General features: G+C 31.4%; 1 protein-coding gene across 1 annotated transcript; it reads left to right on the plus strand.

The window, feature by feature from the left end:
• Nucleotides 1-335: 335 nt before the first annotated feature.
• LOC111706417 (serine/threonine-protein kinase Nek8) lies at nt 336-17371 on the plus strand. Its single transcript, XM_023479292.1, has 19 exons — nt 336-680; nt 1039-1110; nt 1367-1395; nt 1946-2023; nt 2814-2882; nt 3769-3883; nt 4281-4331; nt 4697-4769; nt 4991-5037; nt 5575-5631; nt 5729-5833; nt 6371-6459; nt 7480-7550; nt 8607-8685; nt 10235-10249; nt 10714-10788; nt 11009-11093; nt 11443-11513; nt 17249-17371. The coding sequence occupies exons 1-19, from the start codon at nt 644-646 to the stop codon at nt 17354-17356; spliced, it is 1326 nt and encodes a 441-aa protein (XP_023335060.1). The 5' UTR covers nt 336-643; the 3' UTR covers nt 17357-17371.
• Nucleotides 17372-17540: the final 169 nt, after the last annotated feature.

Consider the following 17540-nt stretch of genomic DNA (forward strand, 5'->3'; position numbering starts at 1 on the left):
GAGAATAAATTTACTCAAACTATAGATTAACTTTTTAGCGATAAATTTTCAGGGGGAGGGGGTAGATGTCAGGTTGCGCCACTTTGCGTTCCGTGCAGTCGTCTCTGTAGTCGCAGCCTTTGTGTGTAACCCTATAGCTTTTACGTAATCAGCTCAGTGGTTTTTCCCTTTTATATACTCTATAGTTTCTGAAATGAAATTTTTTATTCCGAAATAATTCTCAACCATATCTTTTTTATTTTTGTTTAAAGAAACCTGTTCATGTTATATACTTATATATTTGTTTACAGTGCTGGCTGAGCATGTATTAAATACTGATGCAAACTTTGCGTAAATAACCAAGGGAAACTGTACTCAAGGTTATTGGCTACATTGTACACAGTACATGAGTACAGTGTACGTTAAATACGAAGCCAGAGTAATAATGACACGATAAAGCAACTTAAAACAAAAAAACTGTTTTTTGAATGCAGTTATAGATCTTTTAGTCTAAGCAAAGTAGCCTATTTAGAAGTTCTAGACTACAGTAGACTGTACAACTTAAGTGATATTGGATTGTATCAAGTGATATCTATAAACTTTTAACTCCGAAGTATTATAACAGCTAATAGTGACAGTATTATTTATAAAAAGTGACATAAAAATGGATAATTACAGCAAAATAAGAGTTGTAGGAAGAGGTAATAATATTCAGTTTTTGTTTAGTTTTTAGTTGATAATTACGTTACAGTAAGAGCTGTATGATTGGTAAATAGGAAGACGACCTTTATACTCATGTTAAATGGATTGTTCGCAAAATATGAAATGTGTTATATGATCCCGAATTGAATTCGGTTTTGATTGCTTCTAATTTTACTTTTATCTGATGTGTCTATAAGGAAATCAATAATTATGTTTATTGCAAAACCTTATATCAATCACATTTCCCCCAACAAATTTATAAGAAACATGTTTTAGTAAAAATTTTAATTTTTTTCTACATCTTTGCTGTCAACAAATATTTTCTGTAGTTTTAGATTTTGTTGTTTATTCTTTCAGGGGCATACGGTACTGCGCACTTGGCTAAACGACTTTCAGATGGAAAAGAGGTTATTCTTAAACAGATTCCAGGTAAATTAATTATATTCTTAAACAGATCCCAGGTAAATTAATTATATTCTTAAACAGATCCCAGGTAAATTAAACATATTCTTAAACAGATCCCAGGTAAATTAATTATATTCGTAAACAGATCCCAGGTAAATTAATTATATTCTTAAACAGATTAATAAATCAGCATCCATGAAGGAAATGATATTGTAGATTGATTTATCTTGAAAAAGCACATAATGCGTCATGAAAAATTTAATTCTTTATTTTTTTTAAGTTGAGCAGATGTCAGCAGCAGATAGGCAGGTATATACCGTATACACCGTACACGCAGTTTTAGATAATTAAAGGGAGTGTATACTAGTTAAGATAATTAAAGGGAGTGTATATTAGTTTAGATAATTAAAGGGAGTATATATTAGTTTGGATGATTAAAGGGAGTATATAATAGTTTAGATAATTAAAGGGAGTACATACGAGTTTAGATAATTAAAGGGAGTGTGTACTAGTTTAGATAATTAAAGGGAGTATATATTAGTTTAGATAATTAAAGGGATTGTATATTAGTTTAGATAATCAAAGGGAGTGCATACTAGTTTAGATAATTAAAGGGAGTGTATATTAGTTTCGATAATTAAAGGGAGTATATTCTAGTTTAGATAATTAAAGGGAGTATATATATATATATAAGTTAAGTTACTTAAAGGGAGTATATATATAAGTTTAGTTACTTAAAGGGAGTATATATATAAGTTATGGTACTTAAAGGGAATATATATATAAGTTAAGTTACTTAAAGGGAGAAAAAATTAATTTTTAAGAGATTGAAGAAAATTCCTATATTAGTTTTGCTTAGGGTGCATTAAATGAGATTAAAGTATTATCAATGCTTCAACATCCTAATATTATTGACTACCATGAAAACTTTATACAGGTAAAGTCTAAAGATCAATTATCCTTGGCATAATTCAATAAAGGGCCAGAAGTGTTTGTGATTTTTTTTATGGAAGCTGTTCTTCTATATATAAATTTAGCTTGTTAGTATTTCTGTTTGTTTGTATCCAATAAACGTCAAAACGGCTGAACCGATCAGGCCCAAATTTTTTGTGGGACCTCACGTGGCCCCAGGGAAGGTTTATTGCCAATCAGACTTTAAATATGTAATCTTAAAATATTTTTATCTTAAATTATTTGATTTTGAAAAATTTTGAAAATGCGCAAAAAAATATTATGAAATCCGTAAATTTAAAAAAATGTTATGCTGTACTAAGAGAAGATGCTCACATATAAAGCCACAACTAAAAGTTAAAAACCGCATTATACATAAAATAATCTTGACAATTCTAGAATGGTAAATATGCGACTTCATTTGCATTGAGTTCACACTTTACATGAGTGTACACCTGAGTTCTTGGCTGCCGGCACATATATTTATATTTCGTGATAAAAACATGGATTGCTTTGTCGTCCATGTTCATTAATTTTTTTATTTAAGGGTAATATTGTACAATGTACAAAAGTACAAAAGTACAAAAGTAAAAAAGTACAAAATACAAAATACAAAAGTACAAAAGTACAAAAGTAAAAAAGTACATAAGTTTATAAGTACATAAGTACATGCTACTTTATAAATGAAAAGTAACTTGAATTTACGTGCAAAGTTCCTTTAACAATAATTCGAGTTTTTCTCCCTTTAACAATAATTTGAGTATTTTCTATTCTAGGATAAAGCAATGATGATAGTAATGGAGTATGCTGCAGGTGGTACACTCTCAGAATATATCCAGACTAAAGTATGTACTGTACTGTAAACTAGTACACTCTCAGAATATATCCAGACTAAAGTANTATGCTGCAGGTGGTACACTCTCAGAATATATCCAGACTAAAGTATGTACTGTACTGTAAACTAGTACACTCTCAGAATATATCCAGACTAAAGTATTTACTGTACTGTAAACTAGTACACTCTCAGAATATATCCAGACTAAAGTATGCACTGTACTGTAAACTAGTACACTGTCAGAATATATCCAGACTAAAGTATGTACAGTACTGTATACTAGTACACTCTCAGAATATATCCAGAATAAAGTATGTACTGTAATGTAAACTAGTACACTCTCAGAATATATCCAGACTAAAGTATGTACTGTACACTGCACAATTGATGTCTTTCATGTTCATAGGAATATTTTAAAGTCATACATTTATATTATAATCTTTCAATATATATTTATATTCACATGTTAGCCATAGTTGGCCATACGGCTCGACCAAATTGGTTTATCATTTTTGAGGTACCCCGTGGTACATGGCCAACGCCAACTCTTCAGCTAGTATATCATATATATTTAAAAAATGTTTTAACTTTCAATATTTCAAAACTGTATTGTGTTAAAGTTTGCTTTTCTTAAACATATATAACAAAGAATCCGCCAATATTTTGAGTAGAAATCTGAAGTAAATGTTATCAAACTATTACCTTAGACCATAGAATTGGCTCACATTTTTTCTTACCTTATGCAATTTTTATGAAATTTTGGAAAACAATAGAATAAACATTTTCCAAAGAATTTTCTTAAAATTTTTTATATTTTCAAAAAAGTTTTGTTTCGCGGATTTTTTTTAATGATTTATCACATTTATTTTTTTATGGCTAAAATCCGATTATTTACTTCTATACCTAGGTCTATGGATCATGTGAAGATTGGTGATTTTGGAATTTCCAAGATCTTATCAAGCAAGAGCAAAGCTTTAACTGTGGTTGGGACACCCTGCTATATTTCTCCAGGTTAAATTATGTTATCACACTTTTCTTTATATCCTCCCCTCCCCTCCCCCACCTCATTACCCTTTCCTCCTCCCGTACCTGGTTCTCACATTTCTCCCCATCTCTCCTCATCATCCCTTTCTTCCTCCTCTCCCCTACCTAGTACCTCCTCATCACATTTCTTCCCATCGCTCCTCATCATCCTTCTCTTCCTCCTCTCCTCTACCTAGTACCTCCTCATCACACTTCTTCCCATTCCTCCTCATTACCCTTCTCTTCCTCCTCTTCCCTCCCCTACTGTCTCATCACGCTTCTCTGTCTCCCTCCTCATTACCCTTCTTTCAGTAAAGCAAATGATTTTTATTTAAAAAGTCAATTTTTGAAATGTTTGAATATATTAAATCCCTTTTTAATGTAGAGCTGTGTGAAGGGAAACCGTATAATACCAAATCAGATGTATGGGCGCTAGGTATGAATTATTCGATTTTTTTTTCAAATTTAGTTTTGCATAGGACTGGGCGTCGTTCCTGGGGAACGATCGTTCTTTCACGGCAACGAATGAACAGAACTTTGAAATAGTAGGAATACGCCAAACTCGAGGGCTGGGCCTCGTTCCTGGGGAATGGTCATTCTTTCGCGGGAATGAACGGAACGGAACGAACGATTTAAAAAAATTAGGAACATGCCCAGCCCTATAGATTTTCTGTCTTTTAGAGCAATCAGGGTTCGTTCTCGGGCTGGGGAATTAAAATGATAATATTGTTTCAAAAAAAAAAAAAATCCCAAGTTTGAATTTTGTCAGAAATACTCTCTCTGAAATAATCCCTCTTCTAGGTTGTATTCTCTTCGAGATGTGCGCTTGTAAGCGTGCATTTGAAGCGCCTACCCTCCCTGCTTTGATTATCAGGTTTAATTTTCTACCTTTTTATGCTTTTTTTATAAAGAAAATTAAACGTTGCCAGAAGGTTCTAAATTTTACTCAATAAAGCTATGCATTTTTATCTTGGTTTGATAGTGATAGACAATAGCTGTATAAATAGTAAAAACTTATACTTTTATCTATTTTGAATAAAAATTCGCCGTTAATTTCTATATTATTTTGAAATTCTCTGTGTATTAATTATTTAGAATAATGAGAGGAATAATTTCCCCTCTACCGAGCCAGTATTCAGCAGGTCAACATTTTTTTATTTAAAAGTTAATAATCCAAAAAAGTTGTTTGGACCACACCGAGCTAAATTCACAGGATGTCCCAATAAACATTGATATAAGAGACAACCAGGGGTCAATATAATTCCCTTTTCAATCCCATTTGGGATTAACATGAAAGAAATGGGGGCAAATTTTTTTTATATGATAATTAAAAAAAAAAATTTTGGGATCGAGAAAATCAGCTTTTTTGGGAATTATATTGACCCCTGGAGACAACTTGATAATCCTCTTCAATTTCCGACAGTTGATAAATGACAAATCAAAATTTATTTGGACATCAGCAAAGGAACTGAGTTCTTGCCACCAATAATTCACAAACTCTTATTTTCTAACCCCTTTATCTTTGCAACCCAATGTCGCAGACATTTAAAATGTCAAATTATGCTTTCTGTTAGATAGTCTTAAGTTTGAAATATAAAAAGGGCAGGGATTAGAAAATTTGAATTTGTGTCAAAAACTCAGTTTCTTTTTCAGAGAATTTTTTAAACTTTTGTTTTTAGGAGTGAAACAGCTCCTACACGCAATGTTAGAAGTAGATCCACAGAAAAGACCTTCAGGGAAAACTAATTCAAAAGTTTTCATTAAAATATTGTTTTTATGTAAACCTTGTAAATTAATTAGGCTAAAAACGAACTTTAACTGAATTATTTGAAGTGGCTGAAATTATGGCGCACCACTGGTTAGCTCCTTATCTTTATAGAATCCATACAACAGTAGGAGGGATTCCATGCAGCTCTAAACCTCAGCGACCTCTGTCAGGTAGAACACCAAATATTTAAAAATTGTCCGCTAGATGGAGTTAGTTTCAAAGTTTTAAAGAACCTTAAATAACTAGTTGCTTCATTTCACTAAAATGCCAAGATTCAGGAATTAACGACTTTTGATACTGCAATGTCCAGACTTGTTTAAAAATTAGCTCAAGATTTTCTTAATCACTGTTGAAGAGGGGTTTTGTATTATTTGCCAAATTTGTTTACAACTATGAGGTTGAAAAGTGAAGAAGTTTACCCGTTCCAGAGTAAGTTTTTAGGTTAAAACGACAAAAACAGGGGGGGGGGGGGTCAGGGGACCCCTTTTCCCAATCGTTACAGGGTTTAAAACCACAATCAAGGCAGAGGACTATAAAGTTTAAGCTTGGGTTCGTCATATTTGACAATTTTCATGATGTTTTTACAGTAGGTAACCCTGAATATCTACTTCATCCTTGCATTGACAAAGTGTTTGTACAGTTGTGAATCAGCTATGCCACTCTATAAATGGCGGATTGCTAGACGCTATACCTCTTTATCCTTTCAGTGACTCGTCCTGATAGTATTGATCTCCCTGAGAATATTCAACCCAAGTTTGCAACCAGGAAGAGATCTCCCTCCCCGTTTCAAACCAAGGTATAGAAACTAAACTGGGGTTTTTAATATGTGGTGTGAAACTATGCTAAATTGTTTTTTAACTTTAATAATTTATATTGGGGGTGTGGGCACAAGCTCATGCATACAAATAAAACGATATATCAATAAATCTATTTCCATATCAAGGCCTTTGTATTATTTTGTTTTGCTTATTGTTTTGTTTAGTTTAAATAAGTGGCAGCAAACAAATTAAGGATTTCAATCTGTGCATCTTTTCACCCGTGTCCCTGTTTTTGCCCTGTAAAATTCTTTATTCACAATCTCCAGTGTGAATACTGATATTTTTTCTCTTTTTTTCTAAAAATAAAGTTTGACGTAATTTTGAGATGGTATATATGTTAAGGAACAGTTTGACGTAATTGTAAGATGGTAATATATGTTAAGGAACAGTTTGACGTACTTGTAAGATGGAATTATATGTTAAGGAACAGTTTGACGTAATTTTAAGATGGTGATATATGTTAAGGAACAGTTTGACGTAATTGTAAGATGGTAATATATGTTAAGGAACAGTTTGACGTAATTGTGAGATGGTAATATATGTTAAGGAACAGTTTGACGCTTTTGTGAGATGGTAATATATGTTAAGGAACAGTTTGACGTAATTGTAAGATGGTAATATATGTTAAGGAACAGTTTGACGTAATTGTAAAATGGTAATATATGTTAAGGAACTGTTTGACGTAATTTTAAGATGATAATATATGTTAAGGAACAGTTTGACGTAGTTGTAAGATGGTAATATATGTTAAGGAACAGTTTGGCGTAATTGTAAGATGGTAATATATGTTAAGGAACAGTTTGATGTAATTTTAAGATGATAATATATGTTAAGGAACAGTTTGACGTAATTGTAAGATGGTAATATATGTTAAGGAACAGTTTGATGTAATTGTAAGATGATAATTTATGCTAAGGAACAGTTTGATGTAATTTTAAGATGATAATATATGTTAAGGAACAGTTTGACGTAATTGTAAGATGGTAATATATGTTAAGGAACCCAAATCTGAGTTATATCAGCTGAAAGACGGAAATATTCTGGTTCAAATCCCACCAAAGGACCCAAGGTAAAGCTATTTTAATGTAAAATGTTCCCCATATTTGTTAAATGTTTACATAATGTTACAAGTGACCCTCCATGCAATAAAGGCAATGCCCAACTCACCAGGTTACCCTCAAAAACGTTTTCTAAAGTTTAAATTGGATATTTTCAATAAGGGTTTTGCTGCGGAAGTGACTTGCGCATATCTACTGCGCGCAGAAAAATATATGAATTATTTGAATAAAACAGTTTTAAATCTAGGAAAGCAACAATATCTTCCACATTATTGATCAGATAAAGGTTGCAAGAATACTGTTGCGAATCAGGCATTGTCATCTTTAAATAGAGCTTGACTTAAAATGTTCCGTTTGCTAGAAAGTTATAAATTTTTTGTTTATGTTTATATTTTATTAATAATTATTTACAACTACTTTACATAGTTTACAGGAAAGTTAAGGGAATTTTATAATTACAAACATAAAATCCCGATCGCTACGCTTTGGATGTTATGCTTGCAAAATTGGTCGAGGGAACCCGTGGTTAAATAAATATTTTAATTTTCCAAACCAGTAATTATGCATAATTTTAGCGCCTTTTGAAAACTTCGCAGAGCGGGTGGTTATGTTACAAGCACAAAGTTTTTCATAGTAATGTAAACACCATTTTAACGTTCACATAAAATCTACTGTAGCGTACATATCTTTGTTTTTACTTTTGAAATAAGGTTTTACAATTGCTACTTTTGTACAAAAACTATCTGTCTAGGTTGTTACTTAATTCCCATGTTTATTCTACACCCTGTAGTAAGTGATGTGGGGACAAATAGCTTGGTTCGGTTTCTTTCCAAGTTTTTGAATTTTGAAATGGTTCCACAAAAATCTGAGAACTGGACAAATTTTAGAATTGTTGATTATAAACATTTGCGCATTTCTTAGATTTTGCCAAATTTTGACCTTTTGAGAGTAATCTGAAAACCGACCAAAATCGATTGGTTTATTATAATTAGATCTGATATAACATGTATTATTATTATTATAGCATGTATTATTATTATTATTTTAACATGTATTATTATTATTAGATCTGATATAACATGTATAAGTGTGTCTGCAACACATACTATTGGAGTTGAATCCTCTGGAGCAGTTCTTCTCTGGCAGGAAAATCATTATTCAGCAAAATAAGATAAAAATATATATAGTTTAACCCTACAAGAGACTGTCAGTGCATTTTTAAATAATCTCCATTAAGATTTACAATTGTCTCCTTTAAAGGAAAACCAAAATTGAAAAAAGTCAAAGAGAAAAACATGGATATCTCATTAATTCTTAGTCAGACAAAGCTTTTTAGGGCTAAGTTGTAAGTCGTATATTATCTCTGCAATGCAAGGGGCCATGGGCGTTTTTAGGGGGGGGGGTAGAGGTTCAATACCCACCCCTGAGTGAAATTAGGGGGAGGGTGTACCCCCCCTTGGATTTTTTCAAAGTCCTTATTCTGAAGGCTTTTGACCTGGAACAGGTCATTTATGACCACCGATAGGTTGGTCAAGCTGGAAAGAATGGCGATGCACCCAAAGAAACTTGTCTCAATTTCGGACAACAGTGTTTTTAATGCCTTTATTTCAAGCGGCCCAAGAAAACTAAATTATCCTAGATTGGAAGAAGGAAGGATATTTAAAAAAAAAATTTTAACAAAATTTTCCTTTTTTCTTTCACCCTTCTTATGGTATCCTTTTATTTTTGACTTAAAAAATACACATAGAAACTACTTGCAGTCTCCTACAAGAAGAATTAGCATTATTTACTAAAAGATCAATAATAATAGCATCTCCCTTTATTAGAATAATATGATTTGATATGTATAATGTTAATATGTAAAGTTCAATCCATAATATATTTTTAAATTATTAATAGATAAATAAATGGATTATTAAGACATACCCTGTATACTTAAAGGTAAAAGAAACTGTAATTTTTTGCAGGGTAAATAGAACTTCTTAGCAATTTTTTTTTATAAGATTACAGGGGGTAAAATAAAATTATATTGTATATATTACCCCCCCCCCTTAACTTAAATCCTGAAGCCGCCCTTGAAGGGGTCAATGAATGCTTAAGCACAAAGTGAATCATAATTCCATAATTCAAGAAAGTGTATTTTTAACATTTACATTACAAAACGCATAATTTCTTAAAGGGACTGCAGTAAGCGTAATTTCAACTTTTCAAGTGGCCCTCCATTCAAGTGTGGCATGATGTCCGATTTACAACGGTTCCCTTAACAGCTTTGTTTGATATCCATGTTTTTGTTTCTTTAAACTGTTTACTTTCTTAAGCGTTTTCTCTGCAAAAGTGTTTGATCAAATTAAGGTTTCAAGAGTATCCTTGTAAATCGGACATTGCCATGTTTTCATTGAGGGTCACTTGAAATTACGCTGGCAGTCCCTTTAAATGCAGTGCCATGTAACATAATGGACTTAAATAAGTTGTTAATATAACCATAGAGTAAGATATGTATTTTTCATAATTTGATATTCTTGAAAGAATAAGACAAAAATGTTTTGAAATTCTAGTAATTGGGTTAAAATTGTCCCTAAAAATCTTAGAAAATGATATAAAACGCATTTATTTGATTAACCCCAGAACTTTGATAAACAATGTATTACCAAAATTTTCTTTTTGAAATCTTTTTTAAATAATGATCTTACTACAGGATTCACAGGACGAGGTAATTGAAGAAAAACAATTGTTTGAAATATAATTTAAATTTTGTTGGTTAATAAATTAACCTAAATATTGATTTTTGGTTGGTTTTTAAGATTCCAGGGTTTTTACCTAATTAACAGAATTCACGTAAAACTGATGTCTAAAATTTTATTTTGTTTTATTAAAAAGTACAAAATATTTACTCTGATAAAAAAATTTAAACAAAATTATTTGTTAAACAAATAAATTATTATATTTAAGTCTTTTTCTATTGATTAGGGATGTGCTTTGTTTTTGGTTACTTTTTATCATTCCATGGTTTTGGAATTTAGTCTTAGATTTTCGTAACAATATTTAAAATTTGTTTTGCAAAATCTTTACTTTGAAAGATCATATTAATCTTCACAAATTGTTAAATCGAACTCTAAAAGTAAATAATCTCGATTGTTTACGATTAAATCAATCTTTAATGTCCATCTCTAATAGAGGACTGGAGCTGAATTGGAGCAAAAATCCCAACCCCGCCACCTGGAAGGGATGGTTGGAATCAATATTGTCCAGGTAACAGAACCTCATATTGTAACAAGAGGTTATGACAATATTTGACAATATTTCCGCAGATAATATGACGAGAATATCCTAAAATATGATGACAAAGATAATATTACAATATTATTCAAGATTTTTCGAAGATCATATGGTAATATTTGAACAGATTTCACAAATTCTTTCATAATGAGACAATATTTGATAATTCATTTGCAAAGAATATTTATATCAGGTGGCTACTGGAGCCGGATTTATCTGTTTTCTGACAGATCGAGGGATTATCATGACTAAAGGATCAGCTGAATCAGGTTGTCTAGGTAAATTTGGCACTTTTTTAAATTTACATTCTGTTTTTATTTTTTTTTATAGAAACATTGTTATTTCAATTAAAGTATCTAGTTGTTTTCAGATTTTGTTTGAAAACAAATCATTTTGTATGAACTAAAGGGAGTGACTGTCAAAGAATGAATTAAAGGGAGTGACTGTCAACATTTCATTTAACTTAATTCAGAGACAAAAGGATTCTTGATTCTTAGGTCCTGATTCTTGAGGTGGTTTACAATTTTAAAGTGTTTCAGCAACAACTTCAGAAAAAATACATCATGCATGCAAAACAGTTTCGGGGAAAAGAAATCTATTTTGCGAAAATGTAAATATTATTTCTAGGGCATGGAGATAAAAGAAATGTGAACACACCGAAGATTATTGAAGAGTTACTAGGATTTGATGTTGTGCAGGTAGGATGGAGGGGGAGGGGGGGGGTTAGAAATTGATAAGGGAAATTTTCAGGACAAAAACAAAGGTAAACAGTGAAAATGACATGGATGTCTAAGAATGACTAAAAATTCTCTAGATTTCACTGCACTCATTCACCACCCCACTCCCCCCGTGCACATATAAAAACAAATTTAAGATCTAATTTTTAATCGTCGTCTCAAGATTTATTTAGCATTTTGTAAAGAGGGGGTAGCGGGAGACCACAAATTACGATTACTTGTTTTGCCAGATTCAGAACTATGGTAGTGAATACTAACTGGACTCTAGCTTTTCCTGAGTTTTCTCTCTCCCTTTTTAATTTCTAATTTGGGCTAAATTCTCACATTGAATTATTAGTAGTGTTTATGAAATGTATGATTGGCAGTTGTGGGATAGACATAATTATAGGACTTCTTGCAGTTCCATCTTTTATATGTATTCCTCGTATGTAAAACATTATTCTTTGTATTAACAACATTTTAAGATAGAATTTAATTTTTTATGTTTTATTTTAACTAATTTGTTATGGAAATGTTTAAATATATAAATTTAATATTCAAATACATAAGCAAATAATGTAATAGTTGTAACACACAAGTATACAAAATTACTTTATGTTGAATTAAAGAGAATGGAAAAACATTTTTAAAAATAAAACAAAACCAACTTTTCACAAAAAACTTTGACCCCGAAAAGTTCTTAAAACACCAATAAAAAACTTATGTAATATTTTTTATCTAATTGTTCAATCAATCACTTACATGCAAAATAAACACTATTTTTTTTAATACAGCAGTTACATTGAAGGGCAGATGTGGGGGGGGGGAAGAAGGGGTACATAAGGGGGCTCCTTCAAATCTATTTGTAGAAGGGTTGTCCAACTTTATAAAGGAATGGTTTTATCTTAATGTTTTTATTATCAAAAATGATTAACCATGAACAAAATAAAACTTGTTAATGTTCAGCTGTTCAAAGATAACATAAGGATATTGGTATTTCTGTTTTTATATTTTGAAATTTCAACAAATACTTTCACAGGTTTAATAAATGGTAGATTAGTTGTTAAGGAATATGTTATTTTAGTTGAGGAATTGAAGAATATGATCTCCAGTTTGATCTGTAGTACATTCTAGTTCTTATGGTATTTGTTGTTACACTCTGTTGCTGTTACACATGCCTGAAGCCGTGGAAACCAGTGTTGGAAGATCGGCTCCTACTGTGTGATAAGGGGTAGAATTTTCGATCCTAGTCCAATGACTTCTGGAATTAACTAAAATAAAAGAATTGAAGTTTGTTCCACAAATCACACATTATTAAGATTTGCTTAAATCTTACCCCAAGAAGTCCTAAAAAGTCAACATAGTCCTCTCCTGTTAGTTCATGTTTTCTTTTTCCTTTTTTGTTCAGGATTGGATCTTTTAAGTTGTAGTTTAGAGACCCAGCATGATCAGCTAACAATATAAGACATTTTAAAAGAAAAGTACTTTGAAACTGGACATATTCCTTTACAGATTTAGACTACGATTCTTTTTTTTTCTTGCAAAGAGGTCAAAATTTTGTGTTTGAAATCTTGGATCAATAAGGTATCATATGTTAAGTTAGTTCAGAGGCCGAATTTAGAGAATTTGAACCGCGTCTCAAACATGAGACGGAGTTCAAATATGGTTTGTTCCACTTGAAATTTTAGTCAGGGTTTCCAGATTTTAGCGAGCGTGCAATTTGAACTGGTGATTGACTGTTCAGCGTTTAATTGGATATCCCTTGGTAAACATGTCCGAAAGGATAGTTTAAATTGAGTGATCAAGTACTTATCTTCAGGGGCGGATACAGGGGGGTGGCGGGGGGACATTCGCCACCCCCTGACAGATTCAGGGAGGGCGTAGCCCCTCCCTGAGATTTCGAGGCAAAAAATGTTCCCAATTTTATAAATCGTATGTGTTTTTCAATTTCAAGCTTTTTTTATTTAATGGAAATTTTGACTTTCTTTTCTTAAGTTTAATTTAAAAACAACAAGTAAATATTATTGTTAACGATAAATTTAGAATTAGAAATTTGTAAGAAACTAGACTTAAGTTATAATATTGTTCATATTTAGTAATGTTCCTTAATCAATACTCATTTATCAAAATTGTAATATTGGTCCTAATTTTGATGCATTTAAGTATAACTAGTAATTTCTTTTTGTTTTTAAATTGCTAATGTTCCTATTATTGTTCCTGTTCCTAATACTGTGTCCGACCCAACTTAAATCCCTGACCTAATCCAATATTTTTGTTCCTAATTCCTGAACAATCTTTTAATTGTTCCTAAATTCCTGTTCTTATCCGTTAAGTTTGTTCCTGAAAGTTAAAAATCTAGTTTTTTAGTCTTTAGTCATTAATTTTGACTCTTTTTGAGTCTTTTAAGTCAAAAAAAAAATTTCGCCTGCGGCACGATTTTTTGTTCCTAATTATTAATTTTTTGTTTCTAAAACTCTTGCCCCCCCCCCTCACTTAAATCCTGTATCCGCCCCTGCTTATCTTCCAATTTAAAATTTAAAATATAGTTGAAATCGAGAACATTCTGTAAACCAGGAAAATTTCTGGGTTATGTGATGTAAACCGTAAACATTCCAGTTTCCATTTGATCTGGAATAACCCTGGAATTCCACTTTAAATAACTAATTTCTGGATCATTCTATTTCCAAAATGAGGGATCAAGTACTTATCTTCCTAATTAAACTTTGCTACCACATAAAGTTGAAATTGAGACCAAGTTGTGTAGATTAGCACTAATTCACTCCAACCTGTTCACCTTATAATTAGGGTTTCCACCAAAATTCCGGGCTACAGTTTACATACGTAAATGATCCGGAATTTTTTCCATTTCCTTTATGAGGAAGGTTCTGGAATTCCGGAATTTCGGATAAATTCTGGAATGATTTTTCTGGTTTCCGAAATGGAAACTGGAATTCCACTTTACAGAACAAAATTCCAGAACATTCCGTTTCCAAAATATGGAAACCCTACTTAAAATGAAAAAAATGGAAAATTACCTGTCGTAATTAAAAACTTTTTCGGAGCCGAAAATTCTACTAAGAGACCCATCAAGCATAATAGTACTGAAAACCTTCAAAATTTAAAGAATGAACTTATTCTAAGAGATTATTAATGATATACAACCTCATAGAAGAATAGTAGAAGAGTTATTGAAAATAGAAATATTTGCTAACAAACACTTAGGGTGGTAATTAGAGTGTTTGTATTAATATTGTATTGTTCAAGGTTTATTTAATACTCACAATTGAAATTCAAAGGAAAATTAAATTATTATTGATTAAGGAAATACCCTTGACTCGGGCTTTAATAAGAATTATATTAAAGTTAACAAGAAAATATTTACATAATAATTTTATGTACGAATAAAATGAATATCAATCAAACATTTCATATTATTTTTTAAATAAGGCAGTAGCAATTTTCTCGAATACAGGGTATAGAATAAATATTAGTAAATTCAAAACATTTTTTTTTTATAAAACTAATTAGAAAATGTTTATAAGATAGATCAAATACTGAACTATCATTCCATCTATCATTTATTACTGGATCCAATGACAATGACTGAAAAATCATAGAATAGGAAATATNACCCACAGTGTGGTATTTTAGGAGGTCAAGGGAGGCTAGCTGGTTTTTGTCGAAATTTTCCATTTCAAATGCATACTCCTTGTGTTTCATTTGTCTAGCGGAAAGGGGCTTGAGTATTATTATTAGGTTAAGGTTTTAAGGTTTTAGTGTTTATAACCGAAGAATTAGTGTCATGATTACTTTTATCATTAAAGCAAATAAAAATTAAATTAAAGATGGAAATTTTATTCTTTAAGGAAGTTAAAACGTAATTTCAAGTTGCTCTCCATTTCAAAAGCGTGGCATGTCTGATTCTAAATGGTATCCTTACAAGCTTTGACTGATCATAAATGCCAAAGATACCAAATCATTTTCTCCTTAAAAATTGTTTATTTTCAGTTGTGGTTTCTTTATTAAATCACTTGCTAATTTCTGCCTCAAAAACAACGGACTATAACGGAGGACTTTATTGCACATTAAAATTAATCGTTTTTTAGACTAGAAAGACTAGACAAAATCCGCAGTGCTTATCAGATAAAGGGTTTAAGGGCACTATTGAGAATCAGGCATTCTTGTTAGAAGATTTGAAATTACGACAGCCCCTTTGTGACATGAACTTAGGGCTGGGTATGTTCCAACTTTTTCAATCCGTTTCTTTAACGGTTAGTTCCAACCTTAAAAAACGAAAAATTTCAGTATGCTGTTAATTTCAAAGTTAAAAACAGAACGTTTCGTTGACAGCATTTACTGTTTTTTCAAATTAGAGTAAGTTAACGATCTCAATTTTATTAACGACGTTAACAGAAAATTTTCAGCAATTGTTAATGGCTGGATTCGTTAACGATCTATTACATTATTAATATCGTTATTGGCACATCATTAACGGTCTATTTCAGTACTAACGGCACAACGCCGAAAAAAATTTGTAATGGCCAAAAAATCGTTAACGTTGCAGCTGTTAACAGTCTTTTATTAACGGCGTTACCGGTTTGTCAAATCGTTAATGGCACTAGCAGTTGAACTACGTTTATCTTTTTCTGAGAAGTATCTAGATATCCAAATTTATCCTTTTCTTTTACGGCTGGACAAAATCCAAATTTTTTATCAAAAGTCAAAGGTTAACTTGATCTATTCTCAGCAGTTGAGGTTGTGAACACAGTAGACGACAGTCAAAAACATCAGCACAAGGGAAAAAATAGTTCTTTTTTAAAGGTTTAATGTAGTTTAATCAGAAAAAACGTAATTCATCGTTTAAAAAATCCGTTACGTTTTCGTTTTGAACTGTTCATTTTTTTATTTAAAAACGGCTTATCCGTTTTGTTAACTGTTTAAAAATTAACTGTTTTGCCGTTCATTAACGGACTCTTCCGTTAATTTTCGAAAACCTCCATTCCGTTAACGGAACTTTGCCCAGCCTTATATGAACTATAAAAAAACTTATTGGTTTGATGTTTCCTGTTGCTTATATAAAATTGGCAAGATTGGTCAAGATTTCTAACAGAGCTGAAAACTTTAGAATGGTGGATATCGGGATTAAGGCTTAATCCACTCTTTTTCTTAATCTGCAGATTAAATATTGCTTGTTCTCCACTCATTTTTAATATCCAGATTAATTATCCGATAAGGATTAAGGATATCCCATTCAAAAGTTCCCATCTCGGATTGCATTATCAAAGGTCTATACATCAGGTTGTAAAGATAAAGGGATAAGAAAACTAGGGATTGTTGCCAAATTTCAGCTGAGCTTACACTGGAGAAATGATGGGGGAGGTTAAGGAATGAACCAGAAGTAATCTTTGGTAAATGAACAAGATGTTGCCACAAACTCTGTTTTTTATCTTTGTAATCCGATATTTTAGCTCTTTAATATCTTTAATTGCGCATTTTTGACGCCAAATTTATTTTTTACAATTCCTGTGAGAAAATCGTGGCGAGAAAAAAAAATTTCGCAAATTTCAATTTTGCGGGGAAAATAGCGAAATTTCGCGAAAAAAGCTAATAAACAAATCTAAAAACATTTCTTTCTGCGAAACATATTAAGATATGTTTAACAAACACATGCAGGACAAATAAAATATTCTAAACAATAGTTAATGTATTTAATTTAGGTTGAAGCATATGATGATCATGTTGGAATTGTTACAAGTGATTACGAAGCGTTTGTTTGGGGAACTTTTGGAAGGAAGCATATCAAGTTTAAAGATTTAAAAATTTAATTACGTTACTTTTGAACTAATTACTTGATTGATTAACAATTTTCTTTGATTTAATCATTTAATTAGTTCAGACATGTATTTACCTGAAGGTTGCCTACTTAGTACTTACTACTAACATATATATATAATACTTAGTACTTACTACTAACATATATATATATAATACTTAGTACTTACTACTAAC

This window comes from Eurytemora carolleeae, unplaced genomic scaffold (genome assembly GCF_000591075.1).
Source record: "Eurytemora carolleeae unplaced genomic scaffold, Eaff_2.0 scaffold438, whole genome shotgun sequence".
Taxonomy (NCBI): domain Eukaryota; kingdom Metazoa; phylum Arthropoda; class Copepoda; order Calanoida; family Temoridae; genus Eurytemora; species Eurytemora carolleeae.